Source organism: Crocodylus siamensis, chromosome 1 (assembly GCF_052110815.1).
Source record: "Crocodylus siamensis isolate JL-2025a chromosome 1, ASM5211081v1, whole genome shotgun sequence".
Classification (NCBI taxonomy): Eukaryota; Metazoa; Chordata; order Crocodylia; family Crocodylidae; genus Crocodylus; species Crocodylus siamensis.
Genome location: NC_143395.1, coordinates 97,569,548 through 97,591,088, shown reverse-complemented (window position 1 = coordinate 97,591,088; position 21,541 = coordinate 97,569,548). Strand labels below are relative to the sequence as shown.

Below are 21,541 nucleotides of genomic sequence, written 5' to 3'. Positions count from 1 at the left end.
TGCATTGTCTGTTCAGTTTGTTAACTACATGATCACACCGTATTTTCCCACAGGACCTCTGAGTTAATCAGTGCACCCAAGATGAAGCAGACAGTAGAGTGAATCAGGGTTATGAACTGAAGAAGACAGTTGTCCTCTGCTTCATTTATTTATATATATGAAAATATGGAGTGACTGCATCAGGGGACCTGAGAGAGAAAGGATAGTCTTTGAATTAAGAATGTTGCTGTCCCTGCCTCAACCACAGAGTCCCTTTGCACAGGATCTAATTGTGCGCCGCTTAGTTTCCTGTTATGAATTTGAGATATTCAGGTCTTTTTTGCAGTATTGCATTCACAGCAGTAGTTAATGTCAATGGAAGCTCTGCTACAAACATATAAAGTTCTTTATATAATATGTGCTGTGAAAAATTGGAACCTAAACAAATGTCAGATTTTACACCCAAAAATTAGTGAGCATGTGATATTAATTTGTAAAATGGCAATAATAATATTATTTCACTTATCAGGAATCTTCTGAAAACATATCAGTTAATGTTTGTGAAGCACTGAAGTATTATATTGATAAACACTATGCAAGTGCTGATGAAAAAAATTAATCATTCTGTGTCAGATAAGAGTTTGACTAGCATCACTAAATAAGGCCTGGACATGTTACCCAATGAGGGTAAACAAATAGTTTAATAGCTTCTTATTCGGTGACCATTGTCCATCTTGGGTATTAACTGAGCAGAGGATCTGTGGAAAAAATACATGAAAAAACACAGAACACAAACTTATTTAACTATAATATAATTGCAGTCAGCTTGGAAAACGTATGTATATTTTAATTAGTATTAATATTTTAATATATAGTATTTTATATTACTGTATAATCTAGGACTCTAATTAGGATTGGGAGCTTTTTGTGCTAGTTGCTGTGAAAACATAGAAGTAGCTGCAAATTCTGCCTCTAAAATCTTGCAGATTTACAAGACAAAGCAAAACATCAAGGAATGTTTGAGAGAAGTATACAATCGGATAATGTGCCTCTTTAAATTGCAGAAATGTCTGCCACTGCAGTGGACTTGATTCATCTTATTTTGTTGATCTTAAACTAAAACCAGATGTTGGCTTTATCTTGGGCTGATTGTCCCAGGCTGTGACTTGTATCAAAGCAGGTGCAGGACAGTAATTTACATGTTTGGCTTGAATAACAATTAACTAAAATTAGCTGTTATTATCCCAGGGGCAAAGTGTTACTCTATTTACTTGATACCAAGACGAGTCTCCCCCCCCACTCCCCCTCATCTTCATCATGGGGAAAACAATGTCTCGTCTTAAAATTGAGTATGCTCCAGCTGGGAACTGTGTGGGCAGCTGGCTGTGCACTAGGGACAGCGTCAGTATGTGTATCTACATGTGCTGTTAAGGCAAAGCAGTAAACTCCAGCATTTATGCCGGAGTTTACAGGTACAAGGCACTTACTGGCTATCACACTGGAATGTATTGTTCCTGGGTGCCATGTTTACATGTGTGCCCAGGACTGCAGTGTGCTGAGCCAGGTCAGAGCAGCCCCAGCTGCCAGGGAATCTGGGGGGGGTCAGCCTGCCAGCCCAGAGATGCTCTGACTCAGCTCAGTGTGCTATGGAGGGGCTGGCTGGGGCATGAGGTGCTCCACTGCAAGGCTAGCCAGATAGCAGCCCCGCACTGAAGCACCCTTGTACTCCAAGCAGCTATGTCACATGTAGTGCTGCAGAGTTAATTAGTTTCCTATGGCCTAATAGGGCTGCACATGTAGATGCAAGTTGTTTACTGCACAGTTAATTAACCTGTGTAAATGTCTTGTGTAGACATGCCCAGTAGCATGCAGATTCTTCCATCTGGGATCTGCTCCTTCTTCCTCCCCCCCAATCTCCCGTGCTGGCAGAGAGCCAGGCAGGGAAGAATTTAATTTGCATGCTACTGTTGCTGTAGTCCCCAGTCAAGTCAGGCTTCCTCCAAAGCTACTCTGCAGCTCCCAGCTGACACAGGCAGGAGCTCCAAAGCTGCTCCTGACCTGCTTCTGCCCCACACTGCAGGGAACAGCTGTGGCAGTGCAGATTCCTCCTTCTAGCCTCCTCCTGCCTAGCCAGGGAGACTGGGGATGGGAGCTGGGCAGAGGAGGAGGAACCTGCAGGCTTCCCCCACTTCCACCCAAACTGAGTTCTTTGCACAGCTGTTCCCTGCAGCATGGGGCAGGAGAGGGTGAGGAGCTCTTCTGAGGCTGTCCCTGTACCTGGATAAACAGCATAAGGTGAGGGCAGGTAGTTGGGCATAAGTGGTAGGGGGAAGGCATGGGGGGGAAGGGGCAGGGGTCATGCTGCTGTTCCTTATGCCACTTGCCTCATCATCATCTGCTCCCCTGCTTTCCCTGCCACTGGCCTTCCCAGCTGCCTCCTGGGTTTGCTTCCCTCTCTTTCTGACCCCCACCTCTGCTTTCCTGTAGCAGCAGTGGGGAAGTCTTAAAAAGACCCTCCAATAATTAGATTCTAGACATGGAAAATTATAACAAGTCTATAACTTTTCATGTCTAGAATCTAATAATGGGGGGGAAGTCATTTTGGATTTGGGTAAATACAGTAATTCTTATACTTCACAGGCACTTACTGTTAGACAACAGACTTTTCCCATCCCAGGATAAGTTGTCCTGGGAGAAATCCAGCCGCTGGTTTTAGCCTTAAAAGCTGAAAGGTCCCATGTCTGGTTTGTATTGAATTCAACATCCCCTGAGAACCTCAAGTGCTATAGGCATGCAAATTTCATGAATGGAAAAGAGCTGACAGATGTGTTTTAAAATGGAAAGCATGTATAAAACTTCATATATTGTAGATTAGTGGTTCTCAACCTTTTCAAACTCCAAAGAATTGCTCGTTAGACTCCAGGCATCACTCTGTAACTTTTTGGAATTGAGCAGCACCACATTTCAAAAACTAATTAATTTATTACAGTTCTTACCTCCCAGTAGAAAAGGCAGGTAGTGGGTCTGGGGAAGTAGCCAGGCAGTGAGAGCCTGAGCCTTCTTTTTATTGGCTAATCTTTTCACACCTTACTTATCTCCTCCTACTTTCTGCAGCATCTTTAAAACAGCTTGCAACATCCCAGTGTACCCCATACTCTTGTTGAGATTTATTGGCATGGATTTGTTTTGCAAACAGTTACTGATTCCCTAGTTGTAGCCTGGCCACATGTCCTATTCAGTTGTCTATTAGTGTAACTTGTAGGTAGGGTACATAAATATTCTCATCTTTAGAAATCAGGTTTGGATTGGCAGAGCCTTAATTCGAATTGGGGGATACTTTCTTGAGAACACTAGCTAATTTTTTTCAATGAGATGCTGAGCATTTGACACAATTTTGGAAAGACTAAGTAGGAGCCATGCTTTTCTTGACTTACTGCTCACAAACAGGGAAGAATTGATAGGGAATGTGGATGGCAAGTTGGACAGCAGTGACCACAAGATGATGCAGTTCAGGAACCTGACAAAAGGAAGGAAGGGGAGCAGCAGAGTACGGGCCATGGACTTCAGAAAAGCAGATTTTGACTCACTCAGGGAACTGATGGATCCTCTGGGAGGCCAGTCTGAGGGGGAAAGGAGTTCAGCACAGCTGGCTGTATTTTAAAGAAACCTTACCAAGGGCACAGAAACAAACCATCCTGATGTTCAGGAAGAATACTAAATGTGGCAAGTGACCAGCTTGGCTTAGCAGAGAACTTTTTGGTGAGCTTAAGCACAAAAAGGAAGCTTACAGGAAGTGGAAGCTTTGGACAAACAACTTGGGAGGTATATAAGCATATTGCTCAGGCATGCATGGATGAAGCCAGGAAGGCCAAAGCGCAATTGGAATTACAGCTAGCAAGAGACATAAAGGGTAACAATAAGGGTTTCTACAAGTATGTTAGCAGCCAAAGGAAGGTCATGGAAAGTGTGGGTCCCTTACTGAATGGGGGAGGTAACCTAGTGACAGATGATGAGGAAATGGCTGGAGTACTTGATGCCTTTTTTCATAGAATCATAGAAGTAGGGTTGGAAGGGACCTTGTAGATCTTCAAGTCTGACCCACCACCTTGGTGGGAGAAAAACTGGACTCAAATGAGTCCAGCCAGGTAGGCATCAAGCCTCTTCTTAAAGACCCCCAGGGTAGGAGCCAGCACCACTTTCCTTGGAAGTTGGTTCCAGCTCCTAGCCGCCCTAACTGTGAAGTAGTTCTTGCGGATGTCTAATCTAAATCTACTCTCCAATAACTTGTGTCTATTATTCCTTATTATGCCAGCTAGGGGAAACAGTGTCTCTCCCAAACCCTTCTGGTCCCCCCTAGTGAGTTTATAGACAGTTACCGGGTCCCCCCTCAGCCTTCTCTTGTGAAGGCTGAACAGGTTTAGGTCCCGCAGTCTTTCATTGTAGGGTCTGCCCTGTTGTCCCCGGATCATGCAGTGGCCCTCCTCTGGACCCTTTCAATGTTGTCCACATCCCTCCTGAAGTAGGGCGCACAGAACTGGATGCAGTACTCCAGCTGTGGCCTGACCAGCGTCACATAGAGGGGGAGGATCACCTCCTTGGCTCTACTTGAGATGCACCTGTGGATGCATGACAAGGTCCGGTTAGCCCTGCCAACTGTGACCTCGCATTGTCGGCCCATGTTCATCTTGGAGTCAATAATGACTCCAAGATCCCTTTCTATCTCCGTGCTCTCAAGAAGGGAGTTTCTCATCTTGTGCTGCTGGTTTCTACTGCCTAAGTGCAGCACCGTGCACTTGTCCAGTATTGAAACACATCCTGTTTATGTTAGTCCACCTCTGTAACCTATCCAGATCTTGCTGCAATCTTTCCCTCCCTACTAGCGTGCTCACCTCACCCCAAATTTTGGTATCATCAGCGAATTTAAACAGGTTGCTTTTCACACCGTTATCCAAATCGCTGATGAAGAAATGGAACAGCGCAGGCCCAAGGACCAAGCCCTGGGGGACTCTGCTGCCCACTTCCTCCCAGGTTGAATATGACCTGTCCACCACCACCCTCTGAGTACGACCCTTCAGCCAAACTGCAATCCATCTGAGTGTGTAGGCATCAATGCCACAGTTGCCTAGTTTTTTAATGAGGATGGGGTGGGAGATGGTGTCAAAGGCCTTGCTGAAGTCTAGAAAGACTACATCCACTGCAACCCCTGCATCCATTGCCTTTGTGACCTGATCATAAAAGGCAATCAGGTTGGTCTGACATGACCTGCCCCTAATGAAACCGTGCTGGTTGCCCTTGAGCATCATCCCTGAAGCCAGCCTATCACAGATGTGCTCCTTGAGGATCTTCTCAAAGAGTTTCCCTAGGCTTGAGGTAAGACTGACGAGCCTATAGTTGCCCGGGTCCTCTCTCTTCCCTTTTTTGAAGATGGGGACCACATTAGCTATCTTCCAATCATCTGGTACCGTGAGCGCTTGTAAAGCCATGCCAAGGGCCCTGCAATAAGCCCAGCTAGCTCCCTCAATTCCCTGGGGTGGAGAGCATCTGGACCCGCTGACTTGAACACGTCCAGCCCCTCCAGAAGCTCTCCAGCCTGGTCCTCCCCAACCTGATGTCTGGAGGCATTCCCCTCGAGTCCGTCTTGCATCACAGCAAGGAAGTCCCGGTCCCTGCACATGAAAACGGAGGTGAAGAATTGGTTAAAGAGGTCCGCTTTCTTCTCTGGCACAACCACCAGATTGCCCAGCGTATTTTGCAGGGACCCCACGTTACCCAGTGCCTTCTTCATCCTACCTTAGTCTTCACAGGCAAAGTCAGCTCCAGACTACTGCACCATGCAGCACAGTTTGGGGAGAAGATGAGCAGCCAATAGTGGTGAAAAAATGGGTTGGGGACTATTTAGTAGGGCGGTGCAAAACTTCAGTAGCTGATTCAAGTCAGAGGAGATTCGGCCTTATTCGGGGACCGAATCTCCAAATCCGAATCGAATTGGGAGACCAGTTAAAAACTCCAAATTGATTCAAAGTATCTGAATTCATTCAGAAAAGCTTTGGCTGCTTTGGAGATTCGGCTATAGACTGAACAGGCAGTTGATGCAGCTGCCTCCAGCTGGTAAGTCTGTTGGGGTTGGGGGAGCAATTGGGGCTGGGACAAGCTGTGTAGCTGGGGTGGGGGGGCACATTACTCGGGGGGGGCAGGGGGCAGTATGCAGGCATTTGCACTGCTGGTTGCAGGGGGGGAGGCGGAATGCGGGCGCAGCTAGCTCCAGGTGGAAGGGGCAAGCGGTGCCAGGGCTGAGCCCTGACTCCCAGTGGTGATGCGGGCACAGCAGCGCTAGGAGTGGTGCCGCCGCCGAGAGCGAGCAGTGCCTGCATCATGTGTGTCACCCCCCCACGCCGGCTGGGCAGGTGGCAGCAGGGCATTGCCCCCACAGCTCCCCCCACTGGGACAGAAGCAGACACAGCTGGAGGAGCCGCGGGAAAAGCCCCCATGGCTGCCCTGCCTGGCCCCATCCCCTGTCCAGCCCAGCCTCCTGGCACTTTAAAAAAATAAAAATAAAAATTGGGGGAGTGGGGATTGCCCCTCCGCATCACTTGGCATCCATGCAGCAGCTGCCCCATGGCACTCGGCAGGGCGAGGTGCCCTGCCTAGCAGCTGGGGCAGCTCCACCTGTCAGCCAGAGTCCAGCAGCGCTCAGCCACAACTACCTTAGCTTCCAAACACCGCACAGAGCCCTGTCAACCCATACTGCACCTGCGCAATGCGACAGCTGCCGCAAGGCTGCCAAGTGGGGGGCAGGAGATCCCTGTTGCCCCCCATTTTTCCTCACTGTGTGTGGGGGCTCTGCCACAAGCACCTAGAGGCCCCAGTCACCGCTACCAGAGTCAGAGAGTGTGGACCTTTTTTTTTTTTTAAAGTCCTGCACTCACTGACTCTGGCAGTGGCAATTGGCGACTCTTGGAACTTGTGGGAGAGCCCTCCTATGCAGCGTGGGTCAGTGTGGGGCAGCGGGAATCATATTCCCCCAGCTTGGCACCCATGCAGCAGCTGTTGCATCACATGTGTGCAGTGCAGCTTGGCAGAGCGTTGTGCACTGTTTGAGGGCTGTAGGGGCTCCACTGATCACCTGGAGCCTAGCACTGCTCAGCCCCAGTGGCCCCAGCTGCCAGACGGCATGTGGCGCCCTGCTGAACCATGCTGCACCTGCACTATGGGGCAGGTGCCAGGCAGGGGGCAGTCAATCCCCACTGCCCCATGCTGCATGGGGGGGCTTTGCCATAAGTGCCCAGAGGCCCCAGTTGCTGTTCCTGCAGCTGGTTAGTGCAGGGCGTTTTGTTTTTTTATTTATTTATTTTTTTTAAGTGCTGGGACTAGACTGTGGCTGGCCTGGCAGGGGCCGGGGCTGGGCATGGCAGCCATACGGGCCTCTCCCACAGCTCTTCCCAGCCGATCCGAATCACTGGATCTTTCCTAATCGATGCCAAATCTTCTGAAGCAAATTCGGCTGAATTGATTCAGGACAGCGATCCAAATCTCCTAATCGAATCACTGTCCTCTGAATCTGCCAAATCCAAATTGAATACTTCCCTATTCACACAGGCCTACTATTTAGAAAAGCTGGACATGTATAAGTCCATGGGGCCAGATACAGTGTATCCAAAGGTGCTGAGGGAGGGGATTGATGTAATTTCAGAGCCTCTGGCCATTATCTTTGAACACTATTGGCGATCAGGAGAGGTCCTGAATGATTGGAAAAGGGCAAGTATAGCGCCTGTATTTAGGAAAGCGAAGAAGAAGGATCCAAGGAACTACAGACCAGTCCCCCTCACTTCAGTCCCCAGAAAAATCATGGAACAGGTCCTCAAATAATCCATTTCTAAGCACTTGGAGAAGGAGAAGGTGATTAGGAATAGCCAGAATGGATTCACCAAGTGCAAGTCATGCCTGACCAATCTGATTGCCTTCTATGACGAGATGATTGGTTCTGTGGATGCAGGAAAAGCAGTGGGTGGACATAATATACCTTGACTTTAGCAAGGCTTTTGATATCATCTCTCACAGCATTCTTGCAAGCAAGCTGAGGAAGTCTGGGTTGGATGAATGGACTGTAAAGTGGATAGAAAACTGGATGGATTGTCAGGCTCAACGGGTAGTAATCAGTGGCTCAGTGTCTAGCTGGCAACCAGTATCAAGTAGCTTGTCACAGGGGTTTGTCCTGGGACAAGTTTTGTTCAATATCTTCATTAATGTTCAGCAAACTTGCAGTTGACACCAAGGCGGGTGGTATAATAGATATGCTGAAGGTAGAGCTAGGATTCAGAGTGACTTAGACAAATTGGAGGATTGGGCCAAAAGAAATCTCATGAGGTTCAATAAGAAGAACTGCAAAGGCCTGCACTTAGAATGGAAGACTCCCATGCACCACGACCAAGAAGGTTAATGGCATACTGAGCTGCATTAGTAGGAGTGTTGCCAGCAGATCAAGAGAAGTAATTATTGTGCTCTATTCTGCACTGGGGCAGCCACATCTGGAGTACTGTGTCCAGTTTTGGTTCCCCCACTGTAGAAGGATGTGGACAAATTGGAGAGAGTCTGGCAGAGAGCAATAAAAATTGTTTGAGAGGCCAGGCTGGGTGCTCATAGAGGTGGGGCGACCAGGAGATGCTGCTCAGGGAGTGAAATGGGCTGCCGCAGGCCTCCCCTCGTCCTTCCACCAGCTTGCTCCACTGTTGCCTGCATGAGCCATAGCCTCTGCAGTCACTGTGCTCCAGCCTGAGCAGGACAGGGCAGCTGGAGGCCCCTCCTGCAGGGTTGGGATGGAGCAGGGGCTGAGGGTTGGGAATGAGGGGCACCAGCAGGGCTGGGGGTGTGGTACAGGCTGTGGGTCAGGAGTTAGGAACACCAGCATGGCCGGAGTGGGTGGAGGGAGGCAGGGACTGCGTGCCTTCCACTGGCAGGGCCAGGGGTGTGAGGGTTGAGCCAGGCCATGAACCTTTGCAAATGGGCCCCACCTGGTAGGAAAAAGGTTGAGAACCACTGACCTAGAGAGTTGTTAGAATCTCCATCCTTGGAAGTTTTTAGGACCCAGCTAGACAAAGCCTTGGCTAGGATGATCTAGTTGGGGATGCTCCTGCTCTGAGCATAGTTTGGACTAGACGACTTCCTGAGGTCTCTTCCAACCCTAATTTTCTATAATTCTAATAGTATAAAAGGAGGTCTTTCTTTTTTTTCTTTTTCTTTTTCATCTTGTGATTAACAAGGGATATAGGCTCAAAAATACCCAGAATAATTAAAACTTCCAGAAATGCAGGCAAAGCTTGTTACAGTGCTTTAGAAAAAGGAGAATCCTTTCTTACAGTTAAACTATATTTTGTGTGTGTGTGTCAGAAAACAAACTTTGTACTTCTTTCAGTAGAGTTCACTGTTTGGTGTAAGGTAACTACTTAGCAGGTATATAATGTTTCTGTTTTGTTGTTCTGTTTTTTGAAGGAAATGGAGCAGCAATTTGAAAAGCAGAAACTGCATCTGGAAGAAGATAAGAATCAGCTTCGACAGCAGTTGGAAAACCTGAGGGAAGAACTGACAACCAAGCTGACTTCAGCCAATCAGGAGGCAAGAATTCACTCAGTCATATCAGTTAACTGTCATGTTCATTAGACGACATTTAATCACTAATGATACCTTACTCAGTTTATGTTTGGAGTCAGAGATTAGGCTTGGCCTATGTTGTTAAGCCCATGTACCTCATTATGGGTCTTTAAAGTTGAGTATTCGAATACTACAATTCACTGGAATGCTTTCAAAATATGATTTTTTTCTCTTTAGTTAATATTATTCTTCTACAAATTGCCATAGCAAAAGCAAAGGAAATAAATACAAAACTGCATTATGTTAAGGACCCCATTTCTCTGCTCTGCTTCTCTGTAAGCGAAATGTTTGATAAACCTCCATGCAATATTTCAGGTGTAATTAAAGGCAAAAGTCAACCTCTCCTGTACACTACATTTTTCATAATGAGTGTCCTGTAAATTTTGGCTTGTTTCATATAGTTTAAACATCTCCCAGAAAAAAAAATTATCATTCTTATTTCTAATAAGAACAAAATAATGTATTACGATATTATAGCTGAAACGTAGTCTAAGCTCCTTAAGTTATATCAAAGTTTGAATTTTAGATCTAAAGAGTGGGGATTTTCAGTCTTAATGTGGTAAGTTAATTATAGTTTATTTTTACGTGAGTCCTGGCAAAAAAGCCCAGGTAGAGAATGAGTCTACTGAACCAAGAGATGGTTTGTTTCGGTCAGATGCATTGGTCTATGAGTATGTGGAGATTCTTGGTCTCTCAACTCTAAGCAGATTCTGTGTTCAGTAGAAGAACTTGCATGATTTTCAGGGATGATCCTAAGCGTATATCTGACCACTTTGTTGAACTGGTACCTTGTGCTCCTATTTCCCATATTACAGTCATTGTACATGGAGTGTATGTCTAACTCTGGCAGTCTTCGGTATTCATAAACACTAACTTCACTCAAAAACTTTTATAAATATAAAACGCACACATTTTAAAAGATCTTTCTCCCCTCACAACTTGTACAGCTTCAGTTCTTTTGAATGTTTCACTGGCAGAGTTCCAGCCTGCAGGGGGCTGGAAGGGAGCATGAGGTGGTAAGTCAGGCAGGGGGCACTATGTGCCAGGCAGCCTGGAGAGCAGCTCCCATGGGTAAGTTGGGGTGGTAGGGATTGAGGCTTCCATGGGGAGAGAGGAAGGGAGTTGAGCAGGGCTGGGGCTGAGGCTTTTGCCCAGCCTGGCAGTGCCTGGGGCTTAGAGCCCAAAGCCACAATGCACGGCCACAGGGCCCAGGCTGGGAGCAGGATGGGGTTGCGGGCTGCTTGTCTGGGGCGGGGGGAGGGGCTCCCTGCCCCAGTGTGGACTCACAGGAGGCCAGCAGGGACGTGTACGCCACCCCCTCCATCCCCCCAGATCTGTATGTGGGATGGGCTGTGGGCTTGGTTGGAGGTGTGGGTTGGTCCCTGCTGCTGTACAGGAGGGACCTGTACCCCCCAGATCTGTGCATGGGGTGTGGACTGCGCTCTGCCTGCTTCAGGCTCGTTCTGCCCACCATGCTGCCCTCTTCTGGGGCCTCTGCAGCCCAGTGTGTGTGACCAGGCGCTGCAAAGAACAGTGGAGCTACGCAGGAAACTGCCTGCTGCTGTGAGGTCTGTGCTGCCTGTACCCCTGTGCACAACCCCACACTGCTGCCCCTGCTGCAGCTGTGCATGTAGGGAACACCGTCCCCCTCCCCCACCCAAGCCTGCAGCAGGGTGGGGAGCCAAGCTCTACACTCTGCTCTGCTGCAGCAGCCGCCACCTCCTGCCAGGGGCAAGTGGCTGTGGACCCGGGTCCCTGGCTTCATAGCCCTGGCAGCTGGGAGGCCCCTTCAGCAAGGCAGAGGGAACAGGAGCTGTTGGTGGGGGGCAAGGGGCACCGGCAGGGGTGTGGGGGATTAAGGGGCAAGAACAGGGCTGGGGGGTTGTGAAGGGCACCAGCAGTGCTGGGGGGTTGTGGTAAGCAGAGCTGTACCCTGAGAAAACGAGACTCGTGTTTTCAAAAGCATACCACTGCCATTTTCTCAGCACTGACTTGCATTTTGCCACTTATGCAACTACATGCGCCACAGCACTGGGCACTTTTAAAAGCATCCAGTGCTGTGACACAAACATGTGTACAAATGCCCATATTGTCAAAGCACATGAATTTGTAACAGATGATCCCTTAGTAAGCAATGCATCTCTTGAGAGTTTTAAATAAATATGGACTCATAAGAAAAAGAAAAAACAATGATGTAGCTTACCATTCACATGCTTATTATTGTAAATTTGTCTAATTAAAGTTTTGTTTTACCATTTCCATCTTTGTCCACCAGCACCTGACCGCAGTCAGGAAGTTCTGAAAAGATTAAAAAAAAACAGAAAAAACCCAAACCTTTAAATGGAAGCTTGACGGACCAAGTATATCAAGAGCTAATGTACTGATAGACTTTATTTGAAACAAAAAGAGAAGTTCTTCTCATTTCAGTAACTAGGGTTCTTTGAGATCTGCTGTCACTTGTTTGGAAACTTTTTGCCTTTACAGTATTCATAAGGCACACAGTAGCTCAGTCCATCCTTGTACCCTGTGCCACTTCCTCTCAATGTTAAAACAATGGTGCAGTTACAATTCCTCTGATTCTATGTCCCATCCTAAATACTGCATCTCCTGCCATGCACGTCTAGCACAGCAGGAGGTGCTATGTTTGGGATGGGGCTAAAAATTCCTGTAATCCCACACTGCAGACTGTGCAGGAGATAGCTCTGTCTCAGGCCCAGGACTGCCCCCAATCCAGAGCTAATTCAAGACCCTTGGGTATCCCAGGGCAGGGTCCACCAGTCAGCTGACTGTCAACCCTGGCCCTGGGAGAGCCCTGGGGCCAGTTCAAGACCTAGGCTGTCCAGGATGGGTCAACAATCAGGTGATTGTTGCCTTGGCCCCAGACAGCCCTGGGTCTGATCTGGAGACTTCTGGTTGTCTGGACTGGGACAATAATCCTCTCATCCTCTCAACCCTGAATTCCAGTACATTGCTATGGAATCTGTCTTTCTTCAGTTTTCTTGGGCACTGTACCTAGATACCGTTGACATGAGCTCCCCAGCCTAAAAGAGTATCTGTCATGATAATCATGGATGGGTGTTGTGGGAGCAAGGCCATTTCTTCGTGCACGTTAGTCAGGTCCTTCTACCCCATATAGAAGGAGCAGACTACAGAGGGGATTATCATGTTGTATTTTTAAAGGGTCTTCCTTGGGGAATATTTGGTTCCACAGCCAAGAATGCATGTACCTGAGGTGAAGTCTGGCCTAGAGTGCCACAAAAGTATACGCATCTATGCAGTCTGGACTCGAGGCAAGTTTTTATCATCATCTTATGGCTGTCCTCAATCAGCTGGTCGCAGTAGTCTGAGGACCGACTGAGTCAAAACCTGCCTTGCTGCATTTCAGCAGTATCCTTATCTTTGAAGTGAAGGAGTGGTGAAACAACATATTGTCTGTATCCCTGGAGTACAGGTGTCTAAGATATGGTCTGTGGTCCAAATCAGCTTGTGTAGCCCTATATAAGAGTACAGAGAAAATCATAGACAAAGCTTTTCATACAGCTTAGTTCTTAGTAACAACCCTATTTTTCTTCTTTATTCATCCAGGTGAGATTTTTCAGTTGTTCACCTTTACTGTAGTTGATGAATGTGTTATAGTTCTCAATGTGCTTGTTTTTATAACGCATCCAAAAGGCAGGAAGGTACAATGTTATTACTGTTTTATAGATATAGTACTAAGGCACAGAGATGAACAGTCTGTCTCTGTTAGCACTGAAGATTTGATTTTGGTATATTTTTAGAGGTACGCTGGCTACCCTTAAACAAGCTCTCTCTGGGATTAGCAGCAACCTACCTGTGGTAGTATGAAGGTTAGTCTGGACTAATTTACATTACTGAAGTTTAAAGCACATATAGTGGGCTTATTTAGCAATCAGAAAATTGCACAGCATGAAGGATAGGTAGTTAATTCTTCAAGTACATCTCGGTTCTATAATATTAGCTGCTCTGAAGCTGATGAAGTCCTTTTCATTTCAAGGATGCTATTAGAGATAAGAATCTGACTAAGAATATAATGAGCCATAATGAGAGGCTTACTACTGAGCAGAAGCTGAGTGCACACTCTGAGGATAGGACATGTGTTTTTAGAGATGTTTCTAAAGTGTAACATTTCAAAAGGGCAGCAGCTATTACATTTTAATTTGTGTATGTGGACAAACCAGGAGTCATACAAATGTAGTAAAACTGTTTCAACTTTAGCATTCCAGGCAGCAGTTAAAGTTGGAGTGGTTTTGCTACACTCATATCATTCCCATTTTGTCTGCACTTAACAATTGGAGCCTTAACAGCTGCTGCCCTTTTGAAACATTCCCCTTTTGAGATGGCTCCACATGTATGCGTGCCCATACTCTAAGGAATAAAGTAATAATATAATAATATTAAAGGCAGAAATTTTGTTTGGAACAGCCTAATTGGTTTACAAAGAAAAGTTATATAGACTTCTTCAGAAAAGAATGATGCAAGATTGATTTTGCTGGCTGCCTATTGTGATAATTATGAAAACACTGAATCTCTTTATATACTGTAGGTGTGTCTTCTACAAGATCTAGTCAGAAAAAGTGAACAAGGCCTTGGTACTGCAGAAGGACATATTTCCAGTCTCCAGGAAGCCCAAGAAATACTCCAAAAAGAACTGGAGTTAACCAGAACAAAGCTGAGAGAGACAACAGATTCTTTGTATAATGTTGAGGTAACTGGAGAATTGAAGAATAAATTATGTAAACTGCTATATTATTTCTGGCCATATTTAAAATGTCATACTGCTTAATGGATGCACTATATAAAATGTTTCATGCAGCTTCGTTAAATAATTTCCTTTTACTCTTCAAATATTACAACTTTCAAAAAAAATTTTCATTATTTTAAAATAACAGGTTTCTGTTATCAGATAAATATTTCTATAAAGGCAACTTTCTCTAGACAAGATAGATTGTAGTGTTAACTCTAAATACTGGATTTACTTGCATTTAAGATGACCCCCCAGTAATTAGATTCTATACATGGAAACTTTATAAATGTGTAACATTTCCACATAGATGATCTGATTACTGGGGGCTTGTCTTAAATTCATGCCCCCAACTGCTGCAAGGGGGTAGGCAGTGGGGGCATGTGGTGTAGGGAGGTCAAGCAGCTTGTTCCCTGCTTGTGCCTACCCCCCCTACCTGTGCCCACACAGCCTTGGGCCTCCCCTTCCTCCTCCCTCCAGCCTCTGCTTGCCCCCCCACCTTTGCTCTGCGCTGCCAGGCTCTGTCCTCATTCAGCCTGGAGTACTGGGCATGGCTACAGCTCAGCCCCTGTAGCACCTATTCCGGCTGCATCCGCTGCCATGAGCCAGCCTGGAACTATGCTCAGAGACCCAGGTTGCAGCATACATGGAGCCTGCCTGGACGGAGCAAAAGTAAGCGGGAAGGGAGAAGGGCAAGCTGGGGAGCAGAGGCTGCAGGGGAGAGATGGTGGGGTGCAGAGGTGTTGTTGGGGGGCAAGTCGCAGCTGTAGCTACAGCTCTGACCCTAGGTCATGGCTAGAACCTGAGCCATGGTAGGTACTTGCCCCACCACCATCCTCATAGTTGATTGTAAGACTAGTGGGGAACAAAACCATCTTAGAATCAAATAAATGCAGTAGTTTTATCAAAGCAGAATATTTTCTTTAACTCTTACTTGTTTTCCAGTTTTGTACAAACAAACCAGGAAGTTGTTTTGAACATTTAAATAAAATTATTGTTTTACAGTTTTCTCTTTTTGTTCAAAAGGGATGACGACTGATCCCCAAGAGTTTGAATGAAAATTTCAGATTATGAATATGAAACTGGTCACAACTAGTTTAGTATGAAGAAGTGTTAAGAATATTCCATATTTGAAGTCAAGTGCACATTAAAAAAAATCTGATATGCTAAGTGCTGGTTGGAAAATTCCTAACAAAATCCATTGACAATAAAAATCCTTCAACAAAATGTGCCAGTATTAGTAAACTTCCAAAATATAGTGTGGGTTCCATTGCCTGGTTTCTTCTTGCCCTACCTGAGATGCTCATGAGCAATCTATCTTCCAAGATCTGTAGCTCATTGCCTTTGGAGTTCATAGTTTTGCTCAAGTTAAGATTCATAGGGTTTCTGGGTTCTCTATTCCAGAATAGGGGTTTCTTGGGTTACCCTCAGAGAGGCACAAATTGCTTCTAGAAGATAGGGCAGCTGTCTGCTGTGTTTTGTTTTAGAAAAATTGAACTAAAATATTTTTCCCTAAATGAAAAATATTCAAGATTCAAAAGTTATAATTGTCATTCAGATTTGGAACAAAACATTTTAAGAAATATCAGAATGTTCCCGCAGAATGGAAATTCTACATTTCAAACCACAATGAATTTTTTTCTTTGAAACCCAGTTTTAATCTGCTGTGTAAAAATGCAGTTTCTGGGTTTTTTTGCTAATGGATTTTTTTACTTTGTTGGGGAGCAGGGTGGGATTTTTGTGAACAAAGTTTGTTTGTAAGCTTGACAGCAAAACCTCCTCCTTGACTTCACAGTTTATCTTCTTATGATGACTTGTTGAAGCGTCAAAGGCAAGCCTAGAAATAGGTTATTTAATAGAAATTTTAAATAAGCTATTTAATAGACCAAATTGTGTATTACATCTTTCATCATATTTTTTTTTCAACTAATTTTCTTTGAAAAAAGAAAAATAGTATTTGTAGCATTTATTTGCTTGTGGTTTTTATTCCCCATCTAAAATAAGAAGACCACAATCATAATTGATTATTATAGAAAATGGTTTTGATATAGAAAATAATATTAGCACATACTTCATTTTAAGCACATGTACAATCCAATGTCTGTTTAGGAAAAAAACAGATTTCTTTCTGACATATTTCAGTAAAACATTTAGTATGTGTTTAACTGCTGTCATGTGCTTAGGTGTTTTTCTGAATAAGGAAGGACTGCTGAATCAGTCTGAGTCAAGCTATTGTAATAAAGTTTCACCTGGGAAATAAATAGGTACAAATGTGCTACAGAAATTCAGTCTTTTATGAAACACAGAGCTCCAATATGCACCTAGAGATAGGCCTGTTTAAAGTCTCTGGGCTAGGGTCAGAGGGGAGAGTAACAAGGGTGGCATCATGGTGGTGTCTGCTATAGACCACCATGATGCCACCATTGTCATGACCAAGAGGATGAGGTGGATGAGGCTTTCTTCAAACAGCTAATGGAAGCTTCTCAGTCACAGGACTTTGTTCTCATGGGGGACTTCAGTCACCTTGACATCTACTGCAAGGGCAGTATGGCACGGAGCAGGCAATCCAGGAAGTTTTTGGGGGGTGTTGGGGACAGATTGCTGCTGCAAGTGTTGGAGAGGCCAACTAGCAGCTGTGCTCTTCTTGGTCTGCTGCTCACAAACAGGCAAGAACTGGTGGTGATTGGGAGAGGTGCCAGATGATTGGAAAAGGGCAAATCTAGTGTCCAGAGAACTAGAGATTGGTCAGCCTCACCTCAGTCCCTGGAACAATAATGGATCAGGGCCCCAAGGAATCCATTTCTAAGCGCTTGGAGAAGAAGCAGGTGATTAGGAACAAGATTCACAAAGGACAAGTCATGTCTGACCAGCTTGGTTACCTTCTATGATGAAATGACTGGCTCTGCAGATGCAGGGAGGGCAGTGGATGTGACATACCTTGGCTTTAGAGAGGCTTTTGATATGGTCTCCCTCCACATCTTTGCAAGCAAGCTGAGGAAGTCTGGGTTGGGTGAGTGGACTGTAAGGTGGATAGAAAAGGCTCAAAGCATAGTAATCAATGTCTTAGTGTCTAGCTGGCAGCAGGTATCAAGTAGAGTGCCCTAGGGGTCAGTGTTGGGGCCAGTTTTGTTCAATATATTCATCAGTGATCTACTTCCTCAGCAACTTTGCAGATGACACCAAGCTGGGCTGTAGCAGATATGCTGGAGGGTAGGAAGAGGATTCTGAGAGACCTAGACAAATTAGAGTATTGGACCAAAATAAATCTCATGAGGTTCAATAAGGAGAAGTGGGAAGTCCTGCCCTTAGGATGGAACAATCCCATCCACCAGTACAGGCTGGAGACCAACTAGCAAAGCAGCAGCTTCGCAGAAAAGGACCTGGGAATTACAGCAGAAAATAAGCTAAATATGAACCAGCAGTGTGCCCTTGTTGTGAAGAAGGCTAATGGCATACAGGGCTAGATTAGTAGGAGTGTTGCCAGGAGATTGAGGAAAGTGATCTATTTGTCACTAGTGAAGCCACATCTGGAATACTGTGTCCAGTTTTGGGCCCCACAATACAGAAAGGATTCAAATAAATTGGAGTCCAGTGGAGGACAATGGAAATGGTGATGAGGCTGGGGCACATGACTTCTTAGTAGAGTTTGAGGGGACTGAGCTTATTTAGTCTGAAAAAGAAAAGACTGAGAGGCGATTTAATAGCAACTTTCAACTACCTGAACTGGGGTTCCAAAGCAGATGAAGCTAGACTTTTCTCAGTTGTGGCAGATGACAGAACAAGGAACAATGGTCTCAAATTTCAGCAAGGGATGTTTAGATTAGATATTAGGAAAAACTTTCTCACTAGTAGGGTAGTAAAGCTCTGGAACAGGTTACCCAGAGAGATTGTCCAAGGAATCTCCATCCTTGGAGGTTTTTCAGACCCAGGTAACACAAAGCCTTATCTAGGATGATACAGTTAGGGATGGTCCAGCTTTGAGCAGGGGGTTGGATTAGATCTCCTGAAGTCCCTTCCAACCCTAATTTTCTATGATTCTATGAAATGCTGAACTAACATTTCCCAAGGATATGGTAAATGAAAAAAAATAGTATGAGATCATGTCAAAACTGTATCTTACTCCTTATACATATATGTATACATGTAATCACAGGGAATGTCCTGCTCAGTTCTTGAAGCCCTTGGATAAAATACACTCAATACAGACAGAATCTTCAGAGGATGTTGCCAACCTGTAACAAGTCTGTACTGAATCTACACAGTCTCTGAAAAGTAGTTAGCCAAATCTCCTGGGAATCTTTAAGTTACACGTTCCTGACACCAGGATGGTTTTACAGTTCTTCAAGCCAAAACATGGAAGCCCAAGAGCTTATCAATGATACAATTTGCAAGAATTTTTTAGCCCGTGGAAAACAATGTGTTTTCTCCTGATTTGATTTTTGGAACCAGTAAGAACTATTTTTTTGTCAAGCTTTCCCCCAAAGAATGCAATTGCAGGTAGACACCTAGCAAGGAGAATTGAGCCTAAATAGTTAACATTTTATAAACAACTGAAAACAAGGTATAATAATAATACAATTAATAATAGCAGTATTAAGTTTCAGCAACCCTTGTATCTTCACTTGCTATATATTTTGGATCTTCAGAATCCCATCTGTGTAGAATAAAATATCCTACTCTTCATGGTGAACTACACTGACTCACTGAATTTCAGTTAAAAACAAAAGATGAAAAGAAAAGTTGACAGGCAGAAATTCAAAGTCTCCAGGAGTGTAGTTAAACTAATGTGTCTCAAATTGTTTGACTGCATGCCGTTTTTTCTTCCTTACTAACTAATTAAACAGCAGAGCACAAACATCTCTTAGAACATTACTTCTTAAAATTATTTTATTAATAAGAATGACATAAACCAGGCTGCTCATGTATATATTTTTAAAGAAATATTAAAAATTCCATGTGTGACTTCTCATTTTGAGAACGCTTATACATGTTGCTGGTTACTTGTATGCAGTTTGGAGCTCTGATAATCGCTGTGTTCTGTTACAGCACAGGCAAAGAATATGAATGTAAAATGTAAAAGTTCATGTATAGCAAATTATTGCTATTACCAGTGGCCGCCAGCAGGTTGTAGAATGCATTTATTAGGGTGAATGAATACTGCAAATGATCTCCTACAAATAATTATTTTTAAAAAAATCTAATTCTGTGTAGGTGTCTTTGGTGGCTTTTAATGAATAAAAAAATATTCCTGATAACAATGTTTACTGTAACTTGTAATTTTAAGCAAATATAAAAGAAACATTCACAGAAATATCATTTTAATTTCTAATTGTAATGAAGTATTCACAGCAAAAAACTGGATTCTAGGAATTATGCCCGGCCAGTCAGAGATCAGAAACATAATTTACAAATTTTGTTTCCAATAAGAGAAACTCAAAACTTGAATCAAGATAATAAGTATTGCCTCAAATGGCTTGCAAATGACGTATGACAAATTATGTGCAGAAGATGTTCCTCGAAAACATTTTAAACTAGCGTTTGGCAGCTTTTTCTGGCTGTGGGCTAGAATGATCCACTTTGGATCAGAGGTGAGCAAGCAGGTGCTAGGCCCTATCCACAGTTGGTGCATCTCTCTGTGGTGGCACAAGGAGAACGTTTACAGTTGAAGCACCTGCCACTGAAGCCTTGGATCTGTGGGTTGGATCAAATGACTCCATAGGCTGGATCTGGCCAATGGGTTGTAGGTTGCCTGATTTAAATAGCTAATTGTGTTCTGTTTGTAGGTAATTCACAAACAGAAAAAGAAACAAATTCATAGAAATAAAATGTGTATGGATAAAGTATTTGTGGAGCTGAAAATGTTTCTAACAATATAGGCTTTTATGGGAGTCATAATGGTAGGCTTATTAAATAATAATAATTAATTGTTAAAAATGATATGCCAGTAAACAAGATTTTAAAGGCCATATAAGTTGTCAGCTGTAGAAGCATATATTAGCAGGAGCTTTGGATTGAATTCAGAGTAAAATTTAGGTTTTAAATATTTTTTTGCTGCTGATCAATCTCTATTGTAAAGTTTGTGTTTACAGGGGGAACTAGAACAGGAAAGACAGCAACATGAGGCAATGATAGCTGCTATGAGAGAAGAGGAAAAGTTCAAAGTTGACAGAATGGCTCATGATTTGGAAATAAAATGGACAGAAAATCTTCGGCAAGTGTTTTTTCTTTTTTTTATACTAAAGAGGAAATGCATCTATTGCATGCAAAAAGTCATTACTAATGGAATGTATAACAAAAATTCTAATATTATAGAAAACTTTGTCTATTTGCAATGCTTTATTCACACTCTGATTGGTTGTCTTGAGTGCTCCAACAGACATGGATGCATGGCAGAGTGCCACCATGACAGCAGGGACTGAGGGGCCAGAGCACACCCCTCCCCCCTAACAGCAGCCGGCAGGGAAGGGGAGGCTTCAAGGAAGAGGAGGGGAAAAGGGAGCAGGAAGGGGGTGTTACCAGTGGCAGAATATGCAGCTGCCCATCTGCCACCGCGTGCAAGTTCCCCTCCCCCCCAGCCTAGGAGGCAGGGGATCAGGGGGGCACACAAGCCCACACCTGAAGAAGTGGTGGGGGAACTGGACCTGAACACTGGAGAGGAGTGGCGGGGAACAAGCCCACAGAGGCAAGAAGGGAAGAGAGGGAAGCCAGACTCTGACCCAGGGTGGGGAGGGTGAGGGGGCTACGCAAGTCTCTGTCCCCACCCCCCCATCATGACGGTGGGGACACAGCAGACAGTGGGGTGAGAGCAGGCTCATTCCCCTCCTCCCCCAACCAGACAAGAGGCAGGGGTGGGGCCAGTTGTAGAGGGAGGCGGGGATGCCGGGCCCCAATGACAGACAGCAGGGAGGGGAGGGGGAACGGGAGCGGGGGGGGGGGGGGGGGGGGCATGGTGGCACCACTGCCATGACCCAAGCCCTGAAGGGAGGGGTGGGAATGAACCTGGCCCCAAAGTGGCAGGGGTAAGGGTGGGGGAATAGGCCCGTTACCTCCCTCCCCCAACTGGATGAAAAGGGGGGGCGGGGCCAGATGTGGGACTCTGTTCCCACCTGCAGCGATGGCAGGGAGTGCGCTGCCATCATCCCACTGCAACTGGGC

General features: G+C 45.0%; 1 protein-coding gene across 4 annotated transcripts in view; it reads left to right on the top strand.

Annotated features, from left to right (window-relative positions):
• The window catches only part of FAM184A (family with sequence similarity 184 member A), a 215,369-nt gene that overhangs the window by 108,892 nt on the left and 84,936 nt on the right, over window positions 1-21,541 (top strand). For all 4 annotated transcript variants that reach the window (XM_090038672.1, XM_090038652.1, XM_090038662.1 and 1 more), the window contains exons 6-8: window positions 9,466-9,588; window positions 14,189-14,350; window positions 20,476-20,597. In XM_090038672.1, the coding sequence (XP_089894798.1) occupies window positions 9,466-9,588; window positions 14,189-14,350; window positions 20,476-20,597 (407 nt within the window). The remainder of the gene's footprint in view (window positions 1-9,465; window positions 9,589-14,188; window positions 14,351-20,475; window positions 20,598-21,541) is intronic.